This window comes from Balaenoptera borealis (assembly GCF_965194805.1).
Source record: "Balaenoptera borealis genome assembly, chromosome: 5".
Taxonomy (NCBI): Eukaryota; Metazoa; Chordata; class Mammalia; order Artiodactyla; family Balaenopteridae; genus Balaenoptera; species Balaenoptera borealis.
This window is the reverse complement of record NC_138862.1, coordinates 80,648,556-80,675,160: the sequence shown is the minus strand read 5'-3', so window position 1 is coordinate 80,675,160 and position 26,605 is coordinate 80,648,556. Positions and strand designations below refer to the sequence as shown.

Here is a 26,605-nt window from a genome sequence, read left to right as displayed (position 1 = left end):
GAATCTCAAGAAGCCTTGAAATCAAACACTAAGTTCACAGGAAACAGAGCAAAGGGAAGTAAGTTAATACCATGAGGAAGTCGTCAGCCAGATTCAGTACATGGCACATTCCACAGGACAAATGACTTAGTTTTTTCAACAAATTTAATATCATGAAAAAGAAAAAATAAGGGAGTGGGGAATTGTTATAGATTAAAAGAGAGTTGAGAGTGGCATATCATCCAAACAAAATGTGCCTACCTTGTTTGGATCCTCATTCAAGAAATTTAGTGTAAAAGACATTTTTGAGAGAATTGGTAAAAATTTGAAAGTGGAGTGGATATTGGGTGATAGTGGCATCATGGTCATGTATGTGGGTGCGTGTGTTTGTGTGTATGTGTTCTCATGTATTCTCTGGCAGAACCCAACATGTGGGAGGTGGGGGGCAGTACTATTATAGAGAATTCAGCTCTGCAGAAAATGATTTTGAGGGCCTATGTTCTCAGTTTTCCCAAGGATGGTACATAGCTAATACTATTCTAGATGCCAGGGAGGTAAGTTAATTCATTACATAAATGGATGTCTTAGGACATTAAGGCTTAATTTTCTCATGGCACCCCAGTCGGGAAGAGCTGGTGGGGGGGAAACTGACATGAAGTCTGGTGTTTGCTTTAAATTATTCCAAGAAAGAAAGGGGGATGGGGGATCAATGAAACGAGATTGGCAAAATGTTGATAATATTTGGAGCTGGGGTATGAAAACATGGAGGTTCATCATGCTATTCTCTGTACCTTTTCATGTTTTTATTTTTTTATTTTTATTTTTTTTTTATAGCTACTTTATTTATTTATTTATTATTTATTTTTGGCTGTGTTGGGTATTCGGTTCGTGCGAGGGCTTTCTCCAGTTGCAGCAAGCGGGGGCCACTCTTCACCGCGGTGCGGGGACCGCTCTTCATCGCGGTGCGCGGGCCTTTCACTATCGCGGCCCCCCCCCCCCGTCGCGGGGCACAGGCTCCAGACGCGCAGGCTCAGTAGCTGTGGCTCACGGGCCCAGCCGCTCCACGGCATGTGGGATCTTCCCAGACCAGGGCTCGAACCCGTGTCCCCTGCATTAACAGGCAGATTCTCAACCACTGCGCCACCAGGGAAGCCCCATTTTTTTATTTTTAAAAAAAATTTTTGGCTGTGTTGGGTCTTCGTTGCTGCACACGGGCTTTCTCTAGTTGCGGCGAGCAGGGGCTACTCTTTAGTTGCGGTGCGCGGGCTTCTCACCGTGGTGGCTTCTCTTGCTGCGGAGAACAGACTCTAAGAGTGCGGACTTCAGTAGTTGTGGCACGTGGGCTCAGTAATTGTGGCTCGCGGGCTCTAGAGCGCAGGCTCAGTAGTTGTGGCTCGTGAGCCTAGTTGCTCCATGGCATGTGGGATCTTCCCAGACCAGGGCTCGAACCCGTGTCCCCTGCGTTGGCAGGCGGATTCCCAACCATTGCGTCACCAGCGAAGCCCTCTGTACCTTTTTGTACGTGTAAAAACTTCCATAATACAAATGTCATTTTTTCCCCAAGATTAGGAGGAGGTGAAACAGTTCTTTCTGAGGAGGAAAGAGGCCTATTTTCTTTTCTCTCTACGTCTCTGTGGGGTGTGGAGGAGAAAGGTGGGTAGGTCTGTTGCTTGGGAGGAGCATGGTGTTTATTCAGCTCTCCTTATCGGCCCTTTTTTGTTCCTTCCTCCTCAGCTTACCCCTGACTGTTGGAGTGCAGCAGAGTGGTCTTAGTTGGTAAGACCGGGGGGATGCCTGCTGGGGCTGGGGCTTCTACTGCTTGTCCTGGGGAGTGGGCATCATACAGAAAGGGAGATGATGGGGTGTGAAGTGCCTGCTTTCCGCTGGGCACCTGTCAAATTGGAAGGCAAAAATCGCTACAAATACGTGTCTGCTAAAGGTGCAAGGTTGAAGACAAAGCACAAGCCAATGGCCTGTGGTTTTCCTTTGCCCTGGCTCCCTTAGTCCTGAGTCTGGAGCTCTCCCTACCTGTTCTGAGTGGCTGGCTCTGATCCAGGACCACGGAGCAGCTGCCCTGTCTGCGGTGGGGACTCAACATCCCACTCAGAAAAAGTTCTGTTCTCCATGTTTTTAGATAACCTCAGGGAAATGTACTCGGCCGTTTCAGTCTTCTCCGTCAGTGCCTGCCTGGCTGGGAAAAGATCTAATCTCTGTTAAGAGACCATTTTTTTTTTTTTTGCAGCCTGGGTCTGGAACAGCTCTGGCAGGCAGGAATGAAGGCCCCTTTATCTTCAGGGCTCTGATCCGGCAGGATTTCCCCCTCCCTCCCATTAGCCTGGCAGCGAGGCTGGTCCTCAGGTAAACACTTGTCAACGCAGCCACTTAGGCACCTGGCAAAGTCTCTCATGGTTTCCTTTCACTCCCTCCTCAGATTCACCAACTACAGATTGGTTTCCGTTGCTTATCTGACTTTTTCTGTCCTTTTGAGTAAAACTGGGACTTGTCAGAAATGTTTTGATACAACTACTAATGTTTTGACCTACACCGGCTGCCACTGGTAGGTGGCCAGGACCTGGGAGGCTGTTTCCGACAGCAGCCTGGACCAGCTCTGCCGGAGCCCCTGGGAGGTGAGCCAGCGGCACCCACCTCAAGCACTATTGTTGCCGCAGGGATTAAATGAGTTTTACCCAATTACAGGAACTTTACCGTTTGTAAAATACTTAGCACATGGTAAAAGTACAATAATCCTTAGCCAGAACAAAGTGATAAAGTCTATCAGTAAATTGTCAGCACAACCCTGCAGAGGCAAATTTTAAAGTATTATTATCCATACTTCACAGATGAAGACACAGGCTCACAGAAGTTGACCAAACGGGTCTAACATCATGCAACTGACAGATAGAGAAGCCAGGATTTGACTCTGGGCTTTTGAGATGCCAGAGCCTGAGGTCTTTCTCCAAAGCTTGAGCTTCTCAAACTATTGTTGGTAAAGGACTGGATTTCTTCCCCAACCTCTCACACATCAATAATTTTAAAAATACAATAAAAGGGAATTATTAGAATAATGAAATGAAAAAGACATTTAAAATACAAGCCATATTTTTAAAGTTATTAGACTCATCAGGCATAAAATTACTCTTTCAAATTACTATAAAAGTTGATTACACTCAATTTCTATACTTTTCCCATCCTGGATCTAGATAAAGCTTTCTCAGACTAGCACTTCTGATTGCGTCAGAATCACTTGGGGGTGCTTGCTAAATGCTGGTTTCTGAGCCCCATCCCAGACCACTCGGAACAGAATGACTGAGGTAGAATTCAGGAATCTGCATTTTAACAAGTAATTTTAATAATGGGCTCTACATCTGATCATCATTGTTCTCTGCAATGCTGCCTCCCCTCTACAGATTATAGAGGATAATCTAAATAGTGAAGTGAACACAATGTTTTATTCTACTGTCTCCCAACCCCAGCCCTACTATTTTGCTTTTGTTTTTAATTATTAGGGACTTCCTTTCTGTAGAAACTCAGCAACAGAAACTGCTTCCGAACTCATTTTAGTGCACGTCAACAAATGTGTTTTGATTGCAAACTACAGGCTGAGTAGAGGGGGAACAGATCACAAGGTGCCCACATCCAGTAGAAAGCAAGTGTCGCTAGAACGAAGTCCCGAACCTGGGGCACTTTGGTGTGTAGAGGTAGGGGAGATGAGGAGGAACCAGCATCAGAGACAGCTGAGGGGGAGTGACCAGTGAGTGGAGAAAAACGAAAAGGGTGTGGGTTTTGGAAGCCAGAAGGGGCAAGTGACCAACTGTGTAAATGACCAACTGTGTAAAGTACGGCTGATGGGCTGAATAAGATAAAGACTTAGCCCTGACCATTTGATTGGTAGCATGGAGGTCACGGAGGTCTTTGGGGACATGACAAGAGCAGTTTCATCGAGATGAGGGAGGCTTGATGGAGTTGGTTCAAGTGAGAATGGGAAGAGGGAAATTGGAAACAGTGAGTACAGATAGTTCTTTCAAGGAGTTTTACTGTAAAGGGAAGAAAAAGGGCAGGGGAAGTGAAATGAGGTCAAGAGGTTTTGTTGGAGGGACAGGGAAATGGAGTTTATTTAGACCTCATGCAATGGCTAAATACGTGACTTTTGTAATGTCATGTATCTTTTTCAGTTAATTCCTTCAGTAACACGGGAACATTGTCGACGTAAGTTTTTTCTTCACACTCTTTCAAATGCTCCCTAATCCCAAATGATATTGTCAAGAAGAGTCTGCAAATCACTCTCGTTCCTTACATAGCTTAATTTGAATATATTTGACAAAAATGACGCTGCATTTTTTTCATATTTGCTTTGTTTTTGGCTAAAGTATTTTTAAAGTAAATTTCATCTCTACTTCAAATGCGTAGGACTTTTTTTCTAACATAACCACATATATAATCGTAATATAATAATACTACTATTAAACCTAACAAAATTAATAGTGATTTCTTAATATCATATATAATACCCTGTCTGTATTCAGATACCCCCATTTCTCCCCAGTGTTGTTCTGTTCAAACCAAAGGTCTGCAGACTGCATGTGATTGTTGTGTTTTTTTGTGGTTTTTAAGTCATTTGTTTTTTGTGCCCATTGACTTGTTGATGAAACTAGTTCAATTGTTCTATAGAATGTCCTGCTTTCTGGATATATCTGGTAAATTAGAGTGTCTTTTAACTTGTTCTTCTTTCTCTTGTAGTTCCGAAAAACTGGAATTGCATATAAAGGCTTGATCACTTACAGATTAAACATTTCGGGCAAGAATTTTTCATTCGTGGTGCTATGTGCTTCATACTGTCTCACTTCAGAAGGCAAAAATTGTCTAGGTGTCCCATTGGTAGTGATGCTGAGACTGATCTGGGTCAGGTGGTGACTGCCTCAATCAGGAGAGTTTTTTTGTTTTTGTTTTTAAAGAAAGGAGAAATAATAGCATACCTATATGCTGATGAGCATGATCTTGGAGAGAAAGATATCTATTGATGCGGAAGAAAAAAGGGGGATTTTTAAGAATGTCCTTAAGTAGACAAGAGTGTGTAGGATTTATGGAAAAATGTTGGATATTGCAAGTGTTGGATGCAGCCAATTAATTCATAGTAATGAGATCATTTGGGCATAAGTGCAGGTAAGGTGAGTAGCGGTGGTACAAAAGCATGCGTGTGGAAGTTCTACTCTGGTAGCTTCCTTTTTTTCTATGAGTAAGTAGCAAGTTCATCAGGCGAGGGTGAGGATAAGAGGAGTTTTTAGTGGGGAGGAAGTCATACAATCCTCTAGGACAGTGGCAGATGAATTGACTGGAAAAGTAGCATATCATTGCTGTGGAGCATTAAGGAGCTATTTGCAGTTAGTGATCATGAACTTGAAGTGACATCATTAAGCATCGTTGCATGATTTTCTCTAGCCATGTTCAGCTGCCTGCTTGCAGGTGTGGAGTAGGACAGAGAGTTGGATTTAACCAGGATTGGGGTTTATCCAAACATGTGTGATGAGAGAGGTCAACTGAATGACTGACCGTGGAATTTAAGCTGGATAGGAAGGGAAAGGATGGCAGGGAGGAAGTGAGAGACAGTGGGAAGGTAGTAGGATCAAACACAGAAGATTGTTAGAGTTGGGTACTGGTTGGACTAAGCTGCAGAGATAGGAGTGGTGATTAGAGAAGGATGCCTGAAATCGAGGCATCCCTTGATGAGTATATTGAAGGGAGTATCCCTTGAAGGGAGTATATTTTTTGGAAATGACAAGATCAAAGCTATGACCTCGGGGGTGAGTTGCTGAGGTCACAGTCATTGGAGTTGACTAGAATAATTCTATAAGTGATTGTTAATGCCACCAAGAGTTATGACAGAAATAGTGTTGGAGAGAATTCTAGTGAGCCGGGAGCTAACATATTCAAGGAATGAGGAAGATTGTCCTGGGTGGAGGAGAAGATACAGTAGCAAGGTGGTCTGCACAGGGTTGCCGCGAGGATGAAATGAGTGGGTGCACGTGGAGTTCCCAGCACTGAGCATGGGCTGAGCACGGGCTCAGCAAGTGTTCCTGGTTTTCATTCTGAGTCTATATGGCTCCAGAGAGCTGAGCTTAAACTGCTGGGTTTATTTTTACAGGGAGGTTGATTTCTTTTCATTTTAAGACCTTTCTAAGAGGCAGAGCTGCTCACATAGCCATGTGCAACCTGGGGAGGTGGTGAATTTCCTGTCACTCAGTGTACTCACCAGACGGAATGAATACCTGCCACGGTAGTGCTGTAAAGGGGACTCCGGCAATTGAAGGTGATGGGTGGGTAGGTGGTGGGGGTGATTCTGACAACTGAAGGACATGGGGACGGGAAGGAGTGGTGTCCGAGCTAGCCTCATTCTTTCGTTCAAACATGACTGAGCACTTCCCAGTTATGGCGCAGAGCCTGGCTGGATGCAGGGGACCAGAGATCAATCTTAAAGGTTGGGACAGACCTGCAAACGAGTAAGTGTCATGTGGTCTGATGAGAGCCAGCACAGGCACAGCAGAGCTGTGACGATCTCCGTGGGGGTCAAGAAAGGCTTCAGAGTCCAGGGGCACTTGAACTGGTATAGGAGGCTGAGTGGTCATGGCCCCGTGTGAACAGGGCAGGAAAGGATATTTCAAGCAGAAGGGACTCTATGTGCAGGGCTACAAAGGCATGAAAGAGCATGGGACATTTGGAGTGTCATGAGTGAGTTACTCTGGGCAAATTACTCATCACACCTGTCTCAGTCTCCCATTTGTAAAAATGGGGATAGTAGTGGTATCCACACAGTAGGGGATGGCGAGGGGTAAATGAAGTGACGTGGATAATTTTTGTCACAGTTCCTATTGCAATCCCTTTGGGTGTATTATCTAACTTGATTATTTAAATAATCCCATGAGATAGGCTCTGTTATTATTATTCCCATTTTACAGTTAAAGAAGCTGAGTCCTAGGGGGTTGAGTAGCTTGTCCAAGGTCATGTAACTGGGGAAAGGCAGAGTTTGGACTCTTGCCCAGCTCAGTCTAATTCCAGAGTTCTTACTCTTAACCCCTAAGCTATAGTCAGTGCTTTGAACATAGCTAGTATTAAATACCTGGTAGCTGTTATTGTCGTGAGTGCTAAAGTTTCTCCCCCAGAGAGTTGAGGATTCTGTTACCACTTGTGTAGCTGGTTGAAGATCACCACTGCTACTATCTCATGAGCAGCAGTGACTATTTTTGGAAGGCCCTCATCATCTACAACAGATGTAGATCAACAGTTATACCACTTGTTTCAATTGGTTGATTTTTGGAAATCAACAGTGGGGAGTGATTTTTAATCTCCTTAGAGGGCAAGTTGTTCCGAGCAGATGTGATGTGTGGGAGGAAGATACGGGTTTGCTGCACTCCTCTGATGTCTGTGCACTGAACCCTAATAAAAGTCTCACGCCCCAGCAGCTCATGCATTGAGGGAATGGCAGTGAAGCAGCATTTACAGGCAAGAGGCGGCATCCAAAGTGCCGATGACTGCCCAAAGTGTTCTCAGTGAGGGTGCTGAGAAAGAACGCTGTCCATCGATGGTGCCTGAGATAAGCATAGACCTCTTAAGGGCTGGCAACACTTCCCTCATTCATTCATTCAACCAATAGCTATTGAGTACCTGCCATATGCCAGACATGCATCTAGCCGCTGAGGGTAGTAGTGAAGAAAGGCCAACACTTACAGAGTTTACATTTTTGGTAGGAGGAGACAAATAGTAATCCTGCTTGCATCATCACAAACCCCCCTGCCTCAAAGGAAAGTTACATGACATGAAAAGAGGGATAGCTTTCAGAGACATTTTTTTTTTTTTGGACTCTACCAGGAAGCTTCTAGGGAGCCAGTAGAAATTAATTTAACTTTTTAGGAAAGTAATCATGCCATAGAATTAAGAGCTCATGACTATGAACCAAGTTATTGTACTTCCAGGAGATAAAACTGAATAAATAATTCAAAGGGAGAAAAGGTTAATAATTAAGCTTCCAGCAGTAGGGAAATAATATGCTACATCCACCAGATAGAATATATACACAATGGTGTGTGAATTTAAGTAGTGACATGAAATAAAATGCTTAAAATATTATAACAAAAAAGTGAAACACAGAATGTTACCTGTACATATTTAGTCACATTGTGACTAAAAGTTATGCATGTCCAAATATCTAGAAAAAATGTACATGGTTGAGACCTGAAAACAGGTGTTGAGCAAACTGAGAAGAGATAAATTCTCATCTTTCAGTTTGACTTTCTTTATGTTGAGTAATTTAGGCAAAACTGTTGGGGATATTGAATTGGTTATAATATTACTTCTGTTTTATGTTTTAGTGTTTTGGCCATGAGGCATGCGGGATCTCAGCTTCCTGACCAGGGATTGAACCTGCACCCCCCTGCATTGGAAGGCGAAGTTCTGTCTGACCACAGGATCGCCAGGGAAGTCCCTTAACCGTAGATTTTTCACCATTATAAATCATTTTGAAACTGAAAGCTATTTTTCTTTTTGCACATGCATATTGCTTTATAAAACTCATTCTTTACTTCATGAATCTTCTTCCATTTCTCACCACAGCTGTGTAAGGTAAGGAATTATTTTACATATGAGGAAACTGAAATATATAACCTTTTCTCCCTTTGAATTATTTATTCAGTTTTTTTTTTTTCCTGGAAGTACAATAACTTGGTTCATAGTCATGAGCTCTTAATTAATTCTATGGCATGATTACTTTCTAAAAAAGTTAAATTAATTTCTACTGCTCTCTTGAAATATACCAACTTTATTACAATCTACCTGGCAATGAGTATTAATCATTTTGAAAACTGCTGGTTAATGTTAATTTTACAAACTAGTATCTTAATGTTCAGTTGCCTCTTTTGAGTTTCTCTCAACAGTAGTCATAATTTCATATGCTCATTAATTGTATTTTCTGTTTTGTGATTTGTCTGTTCATGTTGATTGCCTGTTCATTTCTAGAGGCTTTTACTGTTTGAACCCTTTGCACACCTTGAGTTTATCTTCCTTTTTACTACAGTAATTTTATTGTATACAAGTTGGAATTTTCATGCAACTGACTATTAAACTTTTCCTTTGTTATTTTTCTACATTCCATCAGAAAGAAGAGAGCTAACAAATATAGAGTTCTAGTTTTAGCTTTTAAAAATTATATTTTAATAACTTTTTTCCAACTCTAAGAGTAACACGTGTACACTTTAGAAATTTTGGAATATACAAAAAAATTATAAAAAATGAAAACTCTCATTACTCCTTATTCTACCATCCAGGGTGTATTTTTTTTTTTTTTTGTCCTTTCTCTTTCTCACATGTGAATTCTAAAAAATGTATTTTTTTCTGAATTTCAGTTAACATTATACTGATAGAACTTTCATGTATCATTAAATATTCTTTGAAAATAATTTTTTTAAAGTTTGTTTAGAGTTCATTTGGGGATGAACTGAATCCTCTCTTCCCCAAATTGCTGTTTATGTATGCCCAAACCAGTGACTAAACAATCCTTTCTTCCCAGATTGGTCTGTGGTGCTTGCTCACGTTCTTATCTAGTATCGGACTATTTCTAGGCTGTCTGTGCTGTTTATGGACCCAGAGCACTGCACCTGTAATTGGCTTTTGTCTCTCTTTTTCTGAGCCCTTGGGGCTTCCAGGGCCCGCACTGGAGTCTAGCAGACGTCCCTGTCTGTCTTGTTAATCTTTAACTCTGCCCCTGCTGGAAAATGGCACTTAACTCATCTTTTTTTTTTTTTTTCTCCTTTGTAGATGCTTTTTCATCATCCTGAGAAAAATGAGCCTTGGCCTCCAGACCCAATAAAGCAAACATTCCTCCCATGGGGAATAGTGCTGGTTCCTGAGGACCTGGAGGGCCTGCAGCCCCAGGGGGATTAGCCAGAAGCAGGTAAGGAACACCTGGAGGCGTGGGATAGGGAGGCAGCCCTGGGGTCCATTTTCTATTCGGGATCGGCAGGCAGAGTGCGCTGGTGAGAGCCACAGAGGGGCTGAAGGTCTGGCTACAGCTTTGCTGTTTTCTTCTTCTTTCTTTTTTTAGTCCTTAGTCAATGAGGTGTGGAGATAAGTGATTTGCCTATTTTGCCTATTTCTATAAACTATAAATATAAGATTTAAAGTTATTCTGTAATTCAGTCTACCTTTTTAAAGCACCTACTATGGTCAAGCCCTGCATTTGCTACTGGGCATCCAGTGATGAGTAGCCTAGGGCGGGAGCCCTACCTTGGCTGGGACTTTTCTTTCTATTGGTTCAGTGTTGGCTTGTTCTCTGTAGGTGATAATGCGAGTTGTTACTTATTCTTCTAGACGCCTGGTGGGCTCGTAAGTGTTCGTTGATACGGGCCCATCAACTCAAGCCCCTTTATTGAATACCCACTGTGTTCCAGGCATGGTGCCGGGCACTGGAGTGTCAGAAATGAGCCAGGAGGAGTTTCCCTCTAGCAGGGGGTCAGCATGAAAAGCAAGCATTACTAAACAGGAGGGGCAAGCAGCAGGGAGCAAGAACAGTGCTGCTGTTCTCGCTGGGAGAGCAAGAAGGGGAGGTGGGCTGCACAGGAGGCCAGAAGCAGGAAGGTGATGCTGTCTGGTTGCCAGGCAAATGGACAAGGGGAGAGATTACAGCAGTGCAGAGCCCTAGAGGCTTAAGAAGGCAATCTGGGATGTGATTGGGAAATTAAAAACTTGGACTGATTTCCCAAAGAATCTGGGGAGAAATATTTATTACTCCTTTCCTTCAGTTTGGGCTTCTTAGATGAAACTTCTTCAAGTCCTGTCTCTCTAGAGCAGCTTGAGAGATGAGAGTGAAGCTCTAAGTGCCTATGATCAGAAGCTCCAGCCAGCTGGTAGACTTGGAACCTCAACAGAGGGTGGCGGTCAAGAGAATTGGGAGCCCTGACATGAGGTTTCACATGAGTGCCCTGAGGCACTCACGACAGAGCACTGGCCTTGAAGGCTGAGGCTTTCTTAAAGTTGTAAGACTGTGTTATGGTTGAAGGTTTGGGGAATTCTTCTTTCCTGGGAAACTCAACCTTGGAGAGTAGGTGCTGGCAGGCAGTCGAACAGAAACCCTTAGGCTCCACCTCCTTAACTCCTGTCTTATTTCACTCATACACATAAAAGTTAAGTCCCAACTCCATCATTTCCAAATCACTCATGCAGCTTTGAAATTTATTTGTATTTACAAAACCGTAGTTTCTTCAGTTGTAAATGGAACTAATAAAATTTGCTATGCTCATCTCACAGGGTTATACTGGGTCTCATAAACCTAATTGCTGTGAAAGGGTTGCCTGACTGGTAAAACAGTACACATGAGTAGTGTCAGTGCTGATAGTGAGGGTGTTTATTCTGTGACTTTCCAGCAGTTGTGTCACTAGAGATCCTGATTTCTGAGTCCTAGTTGGTCAACACTGACTATTCACTGTGCTTTTTCACAATGCCTGTTCTTTAGTCCAACGACCATGGACTTTTAGTCAGATAGACCTGGGTTGGAATCCTGGTTCTAGCACTGATTAGCTATTGACTTTGGAGAAGCCCTGTATCCTTGCTAAGCCTGTTTCCTCATTTTCTCAAGAGGGGTTGTTAATACCTATCCCATAGTGGTATAGTAAAAATTAAATGAGATAAAGCAGGTAAAGTGCCTACCATATAGTAGGTGCTTCTCAAATGCTACTTTCCCTTCTTTTCTAGTTTTTCCTCAGCTGTCTTAGTGTCCTATGATTAGCTGTGTTGGGTGTCTGGGGAAATTGAATTGCTTAGTTTTCTGATGATGCAACAAGCGCCTCCCCCATTTCACGATCTCATGTTTGAATTCTCCCTCTGTGTACATTTCATCACTTCCAAAACTTTGGCGGCCCAAGGTAAGCACCCATCCTCCCTAGAGTCACTGGTTCCTGAGGTCTGTGGTGGTAGGAAGCACTGTTTGGTGCTTAAATTAGAGTCTCAGTGAGGTGGGATCAAGATGGTGGAGTAGGAGGACCCTGAGCTCACCTCCTCCCACAGACACAGCAAAACTACAACTACATATAGAACAACTTTCTCTGAGAATGACCTGAAGACTAGCAGAATAGCTCTTATACGATTAAGGATATAAAGAAAAAAACACATCAAGGTGGGTAGGAGGGGGTAGAGACACGATCCAGTCAGGACCCACACCTCTGGCAAGTGACCCACAGAGGAAGAGGATATCACAAACTTGGAGGTCCTTCCTAAGAGCAAAGGGTTCAAGCCCCACATTGGGGGCCCCAGCCCTGGGGACCAGCATCAGGAAGATAAGTCCCCTTAACAGGTTTTCAAACTTATGACTGGGCGAGCTGGAGGGCTATAGGAAACTGAGACTATGCTCTTTTTTTTTTTTTTAATGAAAGACCTGATTTCATAGTTTCTTTTTTTTTAAATTAATTAATTAATTAATTAATTAATTTTTGGCTGTGTTGAGTCTTCGTTTCTGTGCAAGGGCTTTCTCTAGTTGCGGCAAGCAGGGGCCACTCTTCATTGCAGTGCGCAGGCCTTTCACTGTTGCGGCCTCTCTTGTTGCGGGGCACAGGCTCCAGATGCACAGGCTCAGTAGTTGTGGCTCATGGGCCTAGTTGCTCCGTGGCATGTGGGATCTTCCCAGACCAGGGCTCGAACCTGCGTCCCCTGCACAGGCAGGCAGACTCTCAACCACTGCACCACCAGGGAAGCCCGAGACTATACTCTTAAAGAGCTTGTGCACAAACTTACTTGCTCCCAGTCCCAGTGCAGAGGCAGTGGATTGAAAAGCACTTGACATTCTAGCCAGCCAGCCAAGACCACACCAGCACACCCCAGCCTACCCTTCAGCCTGTACGTGGCTCCTCCAACTGTCCCCCATTTGCCGAGGTAGCAGCCCCTGGTGCACCCTGGGAGAAGTCCTGGCCCACACCAGGCTGTAACTCTAGCCCCTGCAGTTCCAGCACTTCCCAAGATGGCGGCCGCTGGTGCATCCTGGGGACAGAGTAATATGTTCCAAATGAAAAACAAAATAAAACCCCAGAAAAACAAAACAAAACAATGAAACTGACATAAGTAATTGTAATTTACCTCATACACCATACAGAGTTCAAAGCAAGGGTCATAAATATGCTCACCAAACTCAGGAGAAGAATAGAGGAATATGAGAGCTTCAACAAAGAATTAGAAAATATAAAAAATAACCAGTCACAGATGAAGAATACAATAACTGAAATGAAAAAAATACACTAGAGGGAATCAGCAGCAGATTAGGTGATACAGAACACGTAAGTGACCTGGAAGACAGAAGAGTGGAAATCACCCAGTCAGAGCATCAAAAAGAAAAAAGAATTTAAAAAATTGAGAATTGTTTACTGTAGCTCCGGGACAACATCAAGCATACTAACATTTGCATTATAGGGGTCCCAGAAGGATAAGAGAGGTAGAAGGGGTAGAAAAAAAACCATATTTGATGAAATAATGGCTGAAAACTTTACTGACCTGGGGAAAGAAACAGATATCCAGGTCCAGGAAGCATAGAGTCCCAAACAAAATGAACCCAAAAAGATCCATATCACAACATATATTTTTTTCACACTGCAATAGAGATTTATTACTTTTTTAAATTTTTAATTGAAATATAGTTGAAACTAATACAATATTGTAAATCAAGTGTATAGCAAAGTGATTTAGTTAATTTTTTTCAGATTTTATTCCATTATAGGTTACATATCAAGAGGTCATAATTAAAAGGGAAAAATTAAAGACAAAGAGAGAATTTTGAAGGCAGCAAGAGGAAAACAAAGAGTAACATACAAGGGAACCCCCTTAATGCTATCAACTGATTTTTCAGCAGAAACTTTGCAGGCTAGAAGGGAGTGGCATGATATATGTAAAGTGCTGAAAGAAAAAACCCTACAACCAAAGATACTCTACCCAGCAAGGTTGTCATTCAGAATTGGAGAAGAGATAAAGAGTTTCCCAGACAAACAAAAATCTAAAAGGGGTCATCACCACTAAACTGGCCTTACAAGGTATGTTAAGTGAACACCTTCTTTAAGTGAAAAAGTAAGGTTATAGCAAGAAATAAAAAAATATATGAAGGAAGAAAATCTCACTGGTAAAGGCAATATATGGAAAAGGCAATGGATCAACTACTTGAAAATCTAGTATAAAAGTTAAAAGACAAAATTTGTAAAATCAACTGTAACTGCAATAATAGTTAAGGGATACACAAAAGATGTAAAATATGATGTCAAAAATATGAAATATTGGACCATAAAAAACATAGAGCTTTTAGAATATATTGAAAATTAAACGACTACCAGATTAAAACAAATCTATATCTATGTATCTATCTGTATATAAATATATGTGAACTTCATGGTAACCATAAAACAAAACTTACAATAGATACACACACACACACACACCACACACACACACATGAAAAAAAAAGAGAGAGAAAAAAAAGAAACAGCACCAAAGAAAAGCATCAAACCACAAGAGAAGAGACTAAAAGAAGAAGAAAAGAACAGAGAAGAACTACAAAAACAACTTGGAACAATAACAATGGAACAGTAACAATGGAAATAATTACACACCTATCAATAATCACTTTAAGTGTAAATGGACTAAATACCTCAATCAAAAGACATAGGGAAGCCAAATGGATTTTTAAAAAAAGCCCTATATATGCTGCCTACAAGAGACTCACTTCAGAACTAAAGACACACAGACCGAAAATGAAAGGATGGAAAACAATATTCCATGCAAAAGGAAATGGAAAGAAATCTGGGGTAGCAATACTCATATCAGACAAAATAGACTTTAAAACAAAAATTATAACAAAAGACAAAGAAAGGCATTACATAATGATAAAGGGGTCAGTCTAAGAAGAGGACATAACATTTGTAAAGATAAGAACACCTAAATTTTTAAAGCAAATATCAATAAGCATAAAGGGAGAAATTGACAATAACACAATAATAGTAGGGGGCTTTAATACCCCACTTACATCAATGGATAGATTATCCAGATAGAGAATCAATAAAGAAACATTGGCCTTAAAACACATTAGACCAAACGGGCTTAATAGATATCAATAGAACATTCCATCCCAAAACAGCAGAATACACATTCTTTTAAAGTGCACATGGAACATTCTCCAGGATAGATTACATGCTAGTCCACAGAACAAATTTCAATGAATTTAAGAAGACTGAAATCATATCAAACATCTTTTCAAACAGTGGTATGAAACTGGAAATCAATTGCAGCAAGAAGACTGGAAAAACACAAATATGTAAAGACTGAACAAGATGCTACTAAAAACCAATGGGTCAATGAAGAAATCAAAGAAGAAATAAAAAGGTACCTTGAGATGAGTGTCAATAGAAACATAATAATCCAAAATCTATGGGATGCAGCAAAAGGAGTTCTAAGAGGGAAGTTTATAGTGATACAGGCATACCTCAAGAAATAAGAAACATCTCAAGTAAACAACCTAACTTTACACCCGGAGGAATTACAAAAAGAAGAAAAAACAAAGCTCAAGGTTAGTAGAAGGAAGGAAATAATAAAGATCAGAGGAAAAGTAAATGAAATAGAGACTCAAAAATCATAGAAATGATCAATGAAACTAAGAGCTGGTCCTTTGAAAAGATAAATATAATTGACAAAACTTGAGCTAGGCTTATTAAGAAAAAAGAGAGAGGGCCCAACTGAATAAAATCAGAAATGATAGACAAGTTACAACCAATATCACAAATACAAACAATCAGAATACTTTGAACAATTATATACCAACAAATTGGACAACCTATAGGAGATGTATAAACTCCTAGAAACATATAGTATTCCAAGACTGAATCACGAAGAAATAGAAAATCTGAACAGTTCAATTTCTAGCAATGAAATTGAATCAGAAATCAATCAAACAAACAAAAAAACCCCCAAAAAACCCAACAAACAGAAGTTCAGGACCAGACAGCTTCACAGGGGAATTACCAAACATTTAAAGAAGAGTTAATACCTATCCTTCTCAAACTATGCAAAAAAAAAAAAAAAAAAAAAAATAGAAGAGGAGGGAACACTTCCAAATTCCTTCTATGAGGCCAACTTTACCCTGATACACAAACCAAAAAAGACACTACAAAAAAAGAAAAATACAGGCCAATATCCCTGATGCATAGATGCAAAAGTCTTCTTCAAAGTATTAGAAGCCAAATTTAACAATACATTAGAAGAATCATACATCATGATCTAGTGAGATTTATTCCAGGGATTCAAGTATGGTTCAATATCCACAAATCAATGTGATACACCACATGAACAAAATGAAGGCTAAAAATCACATGATTATCTCAATAGATGCAGAAAAAGCATTTGACAAAATTTAACATCCATTCATGATAAAAACTCTCAACAAAGTGGGTATAGAGGGAGCATACCATTTATAATAATAATTATTATTATGATAAAGGCCATTTATGACAAACCCACAGCTAATATCATACTCAACAGTGAAAAGCTGAAAGCATTTCCTCTGTGATCCCCACTCTCATCTCTTTTATTCAGCATAGTACTGGAAGTCTTAGCCACTGCAATCAGAAAAGGAAAAGAAATAAAAGGAATCTAAATTGGAGGGGAAGAAGTAAAACTATCACTATTGGCAGGTGACATGATTTTATGTATAGGAAACCCTAAAGATGCCACCAAAAAACTTAGAACTAATCAATGAGTTCAGTAAAGTTGCAGGCTACAAAATTAATATACAGAAATTTCTTGCATTTCTATACACTAATAATAAATTATCAGAAAGAGAAATCAAGAAAAGAATCCCACTTACAATGATATCACAAGAATAAAATACATAGGAATAAATTTAACTAAGAGGGTGAAGACCTATACTCTGAAAACTATGACATTGATAAAAGAAATTGAAGACAGCACAAACAAATGGAAAGATATATTGTGCTTGCTCATGGATCAGAAGAATTAATATTGTTAAAATGTCCATGCTACCCAAAGCAATCTACAGATTCAATGTAATCCTTATCGGAATACCCATGACATTTTTCACATATCTAGGACAAGTAATCCTAAAATTTGTATTGAACCACAAAAGAACCCAAATAGCCAAAATAATTTTGAGAAAGAACATAGCTGGAGGTGGTAGGCTCCCTGACTTCAAACTATACTACAAAGCTGCAGTAATCAAAACAGTATGGTACTGGCAAAAAAAAAAAAAAAATCAGACACATAGATCAATGGAACAGAATTGAGAGACTGAAATAAACCCACGCACATATGGTCAGTTAATCTCAGACAAAGAAGACAAGTGCTCACTATCACTAAACATCAGGGAAATGCAAATCAAAACCACAATGAGATAGCACCTCACACCTGTCAGAATGGCTATCATCAAAAGGACAGGAAATAAGTGTTGGCAAGGATGTGGAAAAAGGAAACCCTTGTACACTATTGGTGGGGATGTAAATTTGTGCATCCACTACAGAAAACAGTATGGAGTTTTCTTAAAAAATTAAAAATAGGGCCACCATACAGTCCAGCAATTCCACTCCTGGATATTTATCCTAGAAGACAAAAACACTAATTCAAAAGATTTATGCACTCCAATGTTCACTGCAGAATTATTTATAATTTGCAATTGCCAAGATATGGAAGCATCCTGAGTGAATGGATAAAGAATATGTGATATATACATACATATATACACACAATGAATATTACTCAGCCATAAAAAAGAATGAAATCTTGCATTTTCAGATATGGATGGGCCTAAGGGATATTATGCTAAGTGAAATAAGTCAGACAGAGAAAGACAAATACTGTATGTTTTCACGTATATGTGGAATCTAAAAAACCAACCAAACAAAACAGAAACAGACTCACAGATACAGAGAACAATCTAGTGGTTGCCAGAGGGAAGGGCAATGGGGGGGATGGGAGAAATAGGTAAAGGATATTTGAGGTACAAATTACCAGTTATAAAATAAATAAGTCACAGGGATGTAATGTACTGCACAGAGATTATAGTCAATAATATTGTAATGGTGGTACATAATCTATAAAAATATTGAATCACTATGTTTCACACCTGTAACTAATATTATAACTGAACTATACTTCAATTATAATTATACTTTAGTTATACTTGATGAAAGACCTGATGTTCAGGTTGATGAGCCATGGCCAGTGCTCCACTCCGCCATCGTTTGCTGTCCCACATTGCCTCAATGTGGCCCTCATGCCTAGGGGCTGCTCTAACCTTCTGTGCCTTTACATTTACCTAGTTCAAAGCCCATGAACACCATTCTCGTTTGGTCTTCCCAGCACTCAGCGAATGAGACAGGGCAGAGATGGTTACTACACAGAAACTTAGGTACAGAGAGGTTAAGAGGCTTGCTTAGGGTCACCAAGAATGGGGACAAGAAGCCAGGTTTTGTGATACCCAGTTCAGTACTCCTACCACCTTATCCTTGACATGCTTAGGAGCAGGCTTCATTGAAATGGGCTATAGATTCTTTCTTTTTCCTGAATTTTTTTTTAATTGAAGTATAGTTGATTTACAATGTTGTATTAATTACTGTTGTATAGATTCCTAATCAGTTAGCAAAACCCTGGGGGTGATTGCTTAGACTCATTACGGTAAATAAACCTAGATACTTGGGAAGAATTTAATGTTTTCCAGAAGATACAGACATTGTTTGAGTTCAGAGTACTTCCATTTTCCGTTCAGTTTCACAATAAATTCTGGGAAAACTAAGTAGGTCTTTACCCAGATACAAAGGGGCCTATTCAGGCTCTATTTGCTTAGTGAAATTTTCCAGAACTTCCAGCAGTTCTGTACATGATACAGTGAAAGGGTCATGGATTTAGGGAATCAAGTGCACTTGGATTTGAATCTCAATTCTACCATTCACTCAGCTCTATGATCCTAGGCATTTCTCTTAATTTCTCAGAGCCTCAGGTGACTTATCTATAAAAATCGAGATTATAGCACCTTCATGGGTGGTAATGGTCAGGGCCTTTCTGCACAGCTCAGGAGATGCCCTTCATATTAGATTATTATAAACACAGTGCGAACTGAAGTTGTACATCACAGTGCCCCCGGTTTATGATGAAATTGAATGAAATAACCTCTTGTGTGCTTAATGCATTTTTGTTTTCATTTCCTTAATTGGTCACTTATCTGCTATTTTACCAGGAGTTCCCATCTTCCACCGTGAGGTGAGTCAGTTTTCTGCCACTTGCTAGTACTCATGCAGAACTCCATAAACCTGAATGTTATATTGTGAAGCTGAACCTTGGCTTTCTTCTCATGCAGGAGTCTAGCACCAGAGCCCTTAGAGCAGTGGTCCCTGACCTTTTTGGCACCAGGGGCTGGTTTCGTGGAAGACAATTTTTCCATGGATGGGAGGGGGAGGGCGGGGTGTTGGGGGATGTTTGGTTCAGGCGGTAATGCGAGCCACGGGGAGCGATGGGGAGATGAAGTTTCGCTCGCTTGCCCGCCACTCACCTCCTGCTGTGTGGCCGGTTCCTAGTAGCGGTCCTCGGCCCGGGGGTTGGGGACCCCTGCCTTAGAGAGATGCATCACAAACCTATGACACTGTCTATGGCAAGAGGTCTCTTTCTGGCAATTTTAAAAGGAGTCTGGGCCTTTTCAGGGAGTTTGGCTTCTTGTGATGTAGACCCCTCAGCCTGCTCTGCCTTTTTCTTTTAGTTTTTCAAGCATGTATGCCTTCCTTGAACAAATAGTGTAAGGCCCTACAAACCGAATGTGTAAAATGTGATTCCTGACCTCAAGAAGCTCAGAGAGCAGTCGGGAAGCTAGACCAAGACAACAGGAAACTAAGATTCAGCAAGTACAAAGGAGTGGTGGGAGAGTCCATAACGTGCTCACGGCTCGGAGAGGAAGACAGGAGTGTCTGAGCACTACTTTCTACACTTCAAGCCCAAACTGAGGGTGATTTTTTTTTTTTTTTAAGACTTGCTGAAGGTTGCAGACCTGGTGGGAGATAGACCTGGGCTCGAATTCAATTCTTGTCATTCTAAAGCCATTGCTCAGCCCGTCATTACTTTTAGATATTCTTTACATCATTTTCTGCCTTTTCTCACTTTTTTTTTTTAGGCCTGTTTTCCTGCTCAGGACAGCGTGGCTTCCTTGAACATGTCTTTCATTATGATTCACACTAACTTGAAGAAAAAATTCAGCTGCTGTGTGCTGGTCTTTCTCCTGTTTGCAATCATCTGTGTATGGAAGGAAAAGAAGAAAGGGAGTTACTATGAGTCCCTTAAACTGCAAACCAAGGAATTCCAGGTGTTGAGGTCTGGTTCCCAATCTGTGTCTTCAAGTGGCACCCACAGCCCCCAGAGCGGCAGCCGGGCCCTCAGTGGTCCCAAGGCCAAGCCGGAGGCTACCTTCCAGGTGTGGAACAAGGACAGCTCCACCAAAAACCTTACCCCCAGGCTGCAGAAGATCTGGAAGAATTATCTGAGCATGAACAAGTACAAAGTGTCCTACAAGGGGCCAGGGCCTGGTGTTAAGTGTGGTGCAGAGGCCCTGCTTTGCCGCCTTCGGGACCACGTGAACGTTTCAATGGTAGAGGCCACAGATTTTCCCTTCAACACCTCTGAATGGGAGGGTTACCTGCCTCAGGAGAACATTAGGACCAAGGCTGGGCCGTGGGGCAGGTGTGCTGTCGTCTCATCAGCGGGATCTCTGAAGTCCTCCCAACTGGGTCAAGAAATAGGTGGGTTCTGGGCTGTTAAGACTGTTGTCTGAGCAGCCAGTGCTCACTCATTTGGAGCATCTGGGCATGTGGACAGTACTGGAGGCTAGGAGTCCCAGTATGGCTCCATGCGCTGGCGGAGCGGGCCCAGATCAGTGTTTCTCAACCGTCCTTCATGAGTCAGAGGTGGCACGGGGGCAGTGGAGAGGGTGGGGATCCAGTCTTCCAGCACCTTTATCAACTAGAATGGCTTTATTTTGATCTGTCTTAAATATTGGTGTTCTACAGAAGATTTTGTTTGAAAAGAAAGTTCCACTGCTACCAATAAGCAAAACACTACATTGACATTTAAAAATATTTAAAGCATAGATCTCTACTTTTCCTTCAGGTCCTGAAATTCTGTAATTTACTGATTAATTAGCGACTAATTGTCTCTTTTGGCCTCAACTACCTGGGTAATTTTTAGTTTTTCTCTTTGAAAAGAATTAATTGGGGACTCTGGACCAACTTCAGGAGGTCCATGAATCCCTAAAATCATGTGCAAAAATATGTGCTGATTAGGAGTGTATAACATGTGTGTATATGTGTAAATCAGTCTGCATTTTTCCAAAGAGAGAGTCCATAGCTTTCAGTTGTGACCCCAAAAAAGGTTAAAAAATCACTGGTCAGGATATATCAATTTGCTTTTCTTGAAATTCTTCACAGTTAATAAAGATTTAGGGATAAATTAGGAGCTTGGGATTAACATATACACAGTATTATATATAAAACAGATAGCCAACAAGGACCTCCTGTATAGCACAGGGAACTATACTAAATATTTTGTAATAACCTCTAAGGGAAAAGAATATGAAAAAGATTCACTGAATCACTGTGAAATATGGATTTGCCTAAAGCTCCTTAGTTCCCTTATTTTGAGAGAATGTGTTTTCCATGATTGCGAAATGAATCAGGCTAAAGAAAGCAGAGCACAGGAAGCCTAGCTCTTCTGTCAGGCTCTGGAAGGTACTGGAGCAGGTGAGGTCATGTTTCTCCTTTTTTTATTTCCTTTATATGACTGCCAGGAAAAATGGTCTGAAACCAAGCACAGGCTCTCAAAAGAAGAAAAGGAGAAGCAAATTGGATTCTCTAGAGCAGAAAGAAGTGGTGAGGTCATATTTCATAACTCTCCAAATAGGCAGCACTTTGGAAGAAAAGCTGCCAAGATAATCAGTCCCACCCCAACTTCTGCTCCTGCTTTTGCTTTTTTTGGTTTCTTTTGGACTTTGTTTTCTAGAAACTAAATGTAATTGGTTTTTGTTCATCCATAATGGAACTACATTTCTTTCTTTCTTCCCAAGTCATTATAGTCTGCCTGGCTGGAATCATGTTGCAGTTTCAGGCAGAGCCTAATACTCCCATGAATTGGAACTATAATCTTTATTTTTATGGACTCCATAAAACGTTGGAGTTTTATGGATTTAACTAAACATTAATTAAAATAACCTTTTTCTATAGACTGGAGTTATAATTTCAAATATGTATTTCCATGGAAGGACTTTGATCCTGAGATCTAACAAAAATTGCGTGCTACACTTCAAATGTCCTGCCTTTTATAGGGTTATTTCCTTTGGGCATTTAGTCTAACAAATATTTTAAGGAATTCATTCATGTATTCTTTTATTCGGCCATGGACTCATCAACAATACCAAATAGGAACTTAGAATACAAAGAGGAGAGGGAAAGGAAAGGCCCTTTGTTAAAGGCCTCTGAGCTCGACAGGCCCCAGCCTTCCCACTACACCTGGAATTTGTCCAGCTTAGTCCCAACTGTTGAACATATCAAATGGTTTCAAACTGTTTGCTCTTATAAATAGTACTGCTAAGGAGGTTTTGGGGAAGACACCTTAAGTGACTACTGCTGCCCTCCAAAGGGGAAGTATCCTCAGGAGTGGCGGTAGAAGACCAAAGTAAGATATGTTTTATGGCTCTTTTTTTTTTGGTCCATTACAAAATCGTTTACTAGAGGGACTGTAACAATGTGTTGTGCCTCCGGCAGCCCCACAAACCAGCCAATGCTGGGCACAGTCATTTTCAATTGTTTTTGATACGCATACATGTAAAGTGTCTTAGATTTGTTTGAATATTCATTTCAAGCAATAGCACATTTAAAAAATATTAGAATTAATAGGAGTAACATGTATGGTGCACCTGCTGTGTGCATAACAAGCCTTGCTCTTTTAATCCTCCCAGTAATCCTACGCGGTAGGTACGATTATTGCTCCCATTTTACTCAGGAGCTAAGTGTGGACACTCAGAGAGTTTACATAGCTGGTTAACGGTAGACTGGGACTTGAAAATGGGGTGTTTGACTCCAAGGGGCCCACACGTAGCCTCATCTCTGCTCTTGCGCCTCATGGTGATTGTAGATTTATAACAATGAATGAATCCCTTTTCAGGTTAAAATAATCCCTTGATACTCTTCCTGACTTGCTCCCCTGGAAGAGAGGAGAAGAGCATTCTGAACTGAGGCAAAAGCAAGAAGCAAAGGCTGCATGGAAAAATGTGCAGAGTACGTTTAAGCATCACAGATAATCCTGTTTGCCTGGGACGTAGGGCCCCACAGGGTGAAGAGGGCTGAGCAATGAGGTCAGAAAGGTAGCCGGGGGTAAGTTCTTAGAGAATGTTGATGGTCTTAAGGACTTTGGATTTCATTCTTTAAGCCACGAAGAGCCCTAGAAGGTTTTTGAGCAAGTGAGTGATGGGATCATGTGGGCTTTGGAGAGATTTCTCATTTCTCTGAGTCCCCTTCTCCATAGGGACTGCTGTATAGCCTCTCTGCTGTTAGGGACTATCGTCTTATCCAAGTGAGAAGCGCCAGGCCTGTTGAACGGTGGTAGTGGAGGTGGGATGAAATGGTCTGACATGAGAGGCATCATGAGGTAGAAGAGACAGAACTTGGTTCTAACTAGAAATGACCTCGAGTGAGAGGCAGGAACCAGGGTCTCTGGCTTGGGAGCAGGCTATATCGTATCACAGGGGAGCATGCTTCTGGAGGAGGACAGGTTCCATCTTGGACGTGCTGAGTCTGAAGTGTTTGTGGATTTCCCTTCATAGATATCTATGCAGTTGGGTATTTTCTTCCAGGAAAGTGTCAAGGTGGGAGATGAGATTTAGGAGTCATTTGTATCAAGGTGATAGTGGTAGTCCAGGAAAGAGGACTGATGAGAAAACCTAGAAAAGAAGTTTACATTTGAAGGACAAGGAAAGAACAGGGACAAGATAGATAAATAAATAAATACATACATACATACATACAAATTCTGAAGGGCCAGTGAGAAGGGCTGGAAGAGAAGTAGGCAGGTACCATATGATGGAAGGCAAGGGTGGGGGATGGAATTTGGGCATATTTGGGGGCAGATGGAGTTCTTGGGCAGAGTGAAGACTGGGTTGAGCAGCTCAGAGAGCATGACTGTTTATATCAGGGGTGAGCAAACTTTTCCTATAAAGGGCCAGATAGTAAATATTTTTGCTTTTGAGGACATACAGTGTCTCTGACAATGACTCTGCTATTTCAGTGCAAAATCAACCATAGACAGTAATAAATGAATGTACCTGGCTAAGTTCCAATAGAACTTTATTTACAAAAACAAGGCAGGTCAGATTTGGCCTGTGGGCCATAGTTTGCCAAACCTGATCTGTATCATATCTAGTTTTCCTAACCAGAATCAGAATGTAGTCTTCCATAGATGGTTATATGATTCATTAAGCTGACTGGAAAATATAAGAAATGTTTGGTCCAAATAATGATAAAATTTCTTTCACCACAATTTCTAGCTATTTAGAGTTCTTATACCTGGACACAGTAGATTTTGATGTATTTATGAATTTACTAACAAGCTGATTCTATTGAATTTTCTAGGCATGCAGTTATATCACGTGCATATCGTGGTGCATTTATTTCTTCCTTTTCTAATTTGCATCTCTGCTCTCTAATTCTAAGTTACAGAGAAATGGAGGCCCCTGTTTTCTACAGCCTTCCCCCTTCAAGGCTTGTTTTCTGGGATCCCAGTAGCTGTGGATTTTTCCTAGACATTTCCTGGAGACCTATTTGGGGTTGAAAGTCTTTTAGTTTTCAATAGCAATAGCAAAGGACAGTTTGGCAAACAAGGATCTGATCCCTTTTTTTATGAGCTCAAATTTAGTGGTCTGTTTTAAAGTTCTCTTCTTTGATTGATTTTTTTAAAATCTTAGAATAAAATCCAAACTTCATACCTGGCCTCCACAGCCTGCATGATCTGCTTCCTGCCAACCTCTTTCATTGCACTTTTTATTTTTTCTTTCCTTCACTCACTTGTCCCCAGCCAAGTCCTTACCCTCCTTGGGGTCTTGACACTGCTGTGTTCTTTGGCTGGAATTTACTTTCCTGGGCCCTTCTCATGCCCTGTGGGTCTCAGCTCAGGCGCAGTCCCTGAACAATCCCTCTATCTAAAGGAGATTCCCTCGGGGTCTCTGTTACACAGCTCAGTTTATTCGTGTCATAGTATTTTTTGTTAATTTTTATTTTTTTATGGAAGTATAGTTGATTTACAATGTTTCAGATGTACAGCAAAGTGATTCAGTTTTACGCGTGTGTATATATATATATATGTGTGTGTGTGTGTGTATTCTTTTTCAGATTCTTTTCCATTATAGGTTATTATTTTGTGCCATAGTATTAATCACAATCTGTAATTATCTCGAATGTGGGTTGTTGTGCTTATCTATTGTCTGCCTCCTTGCAGTAGATTTCGAGGTCTCTAAGGGCAAGGACCCTGATTTCATGCTCACAACCATTGTCTCCAGCACCTAGAACTGCGTCTGGCAGAGAGTACGAGCTTAATCAGTATTTATTGAAGGAATAAAAGCATTCTCCTTTCTCATGGTCAACACCAAGGACCTATCTCAAGCCTCCTGTGCTGGGCGTTCTCCATCTGCCCCCCCAAATTCACTCTCCATGCTTTCCTATGACTCTGTGCCCAGGGAAATAGAAATTTGGACTGTGTCAACTGGGTGTCCTTGCTCTCTGGCTTTGATTTGGGACTGGACAGTAGTAATGCTGGTACAAAACTGAGAAGAAAAAGGAGAGTGAGACCAGGGTGTCTGTCCCCCTCCTCCCCGCCCTCGCAGAAGAAACCTGTAACCACAGGCTCCTTCTCTCCCTTGACTATAAGTTTCAGCCCCTTTCAGGTGGCCCTGTGTCTCCCCTTTTCCCTCCAGGCCTGGAAGTCAGAGGGGAGGAGGAGAGGCTGGGGTAATGATTCCCTTCGCAGTTCCCACCAGGTGGGCTTCCTCAGATGGGGTCTCTGCTCCTCCTGCTGCCTTAGGTGTAGGGGTGGGATTGGTTCCCTGCTGTGGCCAACCCTGGGGTATGGTCCCTTTCCTTGTCCATCTCTACCTTGTTAAACTCGACCTACAACTTTGTAAATAGTCCTTTTATTCGACTCTCAATGACTCCATTTGAGCTTGTCATTCTTGTCTACTGGGACTCTCAGGTTTATTCACCTGTGAAATGGGAAAGTTGACCAAGTGGAGTTTCTGATAAGTCAACATTTCTAGTGTGGTTACTACTGGTCACTTTTGAAATCAGTGACTGATTCTGACAAAACCTGTTGCAATCTGACTTGTGTAAAGATAAACTTCCTGCTCGATTTGCAGTTCTGTGTGCCTGTCCTGTTATCTGATAATGTTTGGACTATGAGCATCTCAGGTAACTTTTAAACCATTTTGATAAAAATTTTGTCCTGGGATTGAGGATAGGGTTGTTTTTGTGAATGAGATGTCTAGATTCCTGAGGTTTGGTATATACGTTAGAATTGAAATAAAGAGGGAGGC

General features: G+C 41.3%; 1 protein-coding gene across 11 annotated transcripts in view; it reads left to right on the top strand.

The window, feature by feature from the left end:
* The window catches only part of ST6GAL1 (ST6 beta-galactoside alpha-2,6-sialyltransferase 1), a 138,028-nt gene that overhangs the window by 84,561 nt on the left and 26,862 nt on the right, over positions 1–26,605 (top strand). For 5 of the 11 annotated variants that reach the window (XM_082393549.1, XM_082393539.1, XM_082393542.1 and 2 more), the window contains 3 exons: positions 8,340–8,589; positions 9,781–9,916; positions 19,745–20,774. In XM_082393549.1, the coding sequence (XP_082249675.1) occupies positions 20,192–20,774 (583 nt within the window). In that variant the 5' untranslated portion in view covers positions 8,340–8,589; positions 9,781–9,916; positions 19,745–20,191. Of the gene's footprint in view, positions 1–2,221; positions 2,338–4,151; positions 4,186–8,339; positions 8,590–9,780; positions 9,917–19,228; positions 19,252–19,744; positions 20,775–26,605 lie in introns of all 11 variants that reach the window. The other 6 variants (XM_082393543.1, XM_082393540.1, XM_082393541.1 and 3 more) reach the window with 6 other exon arrangements.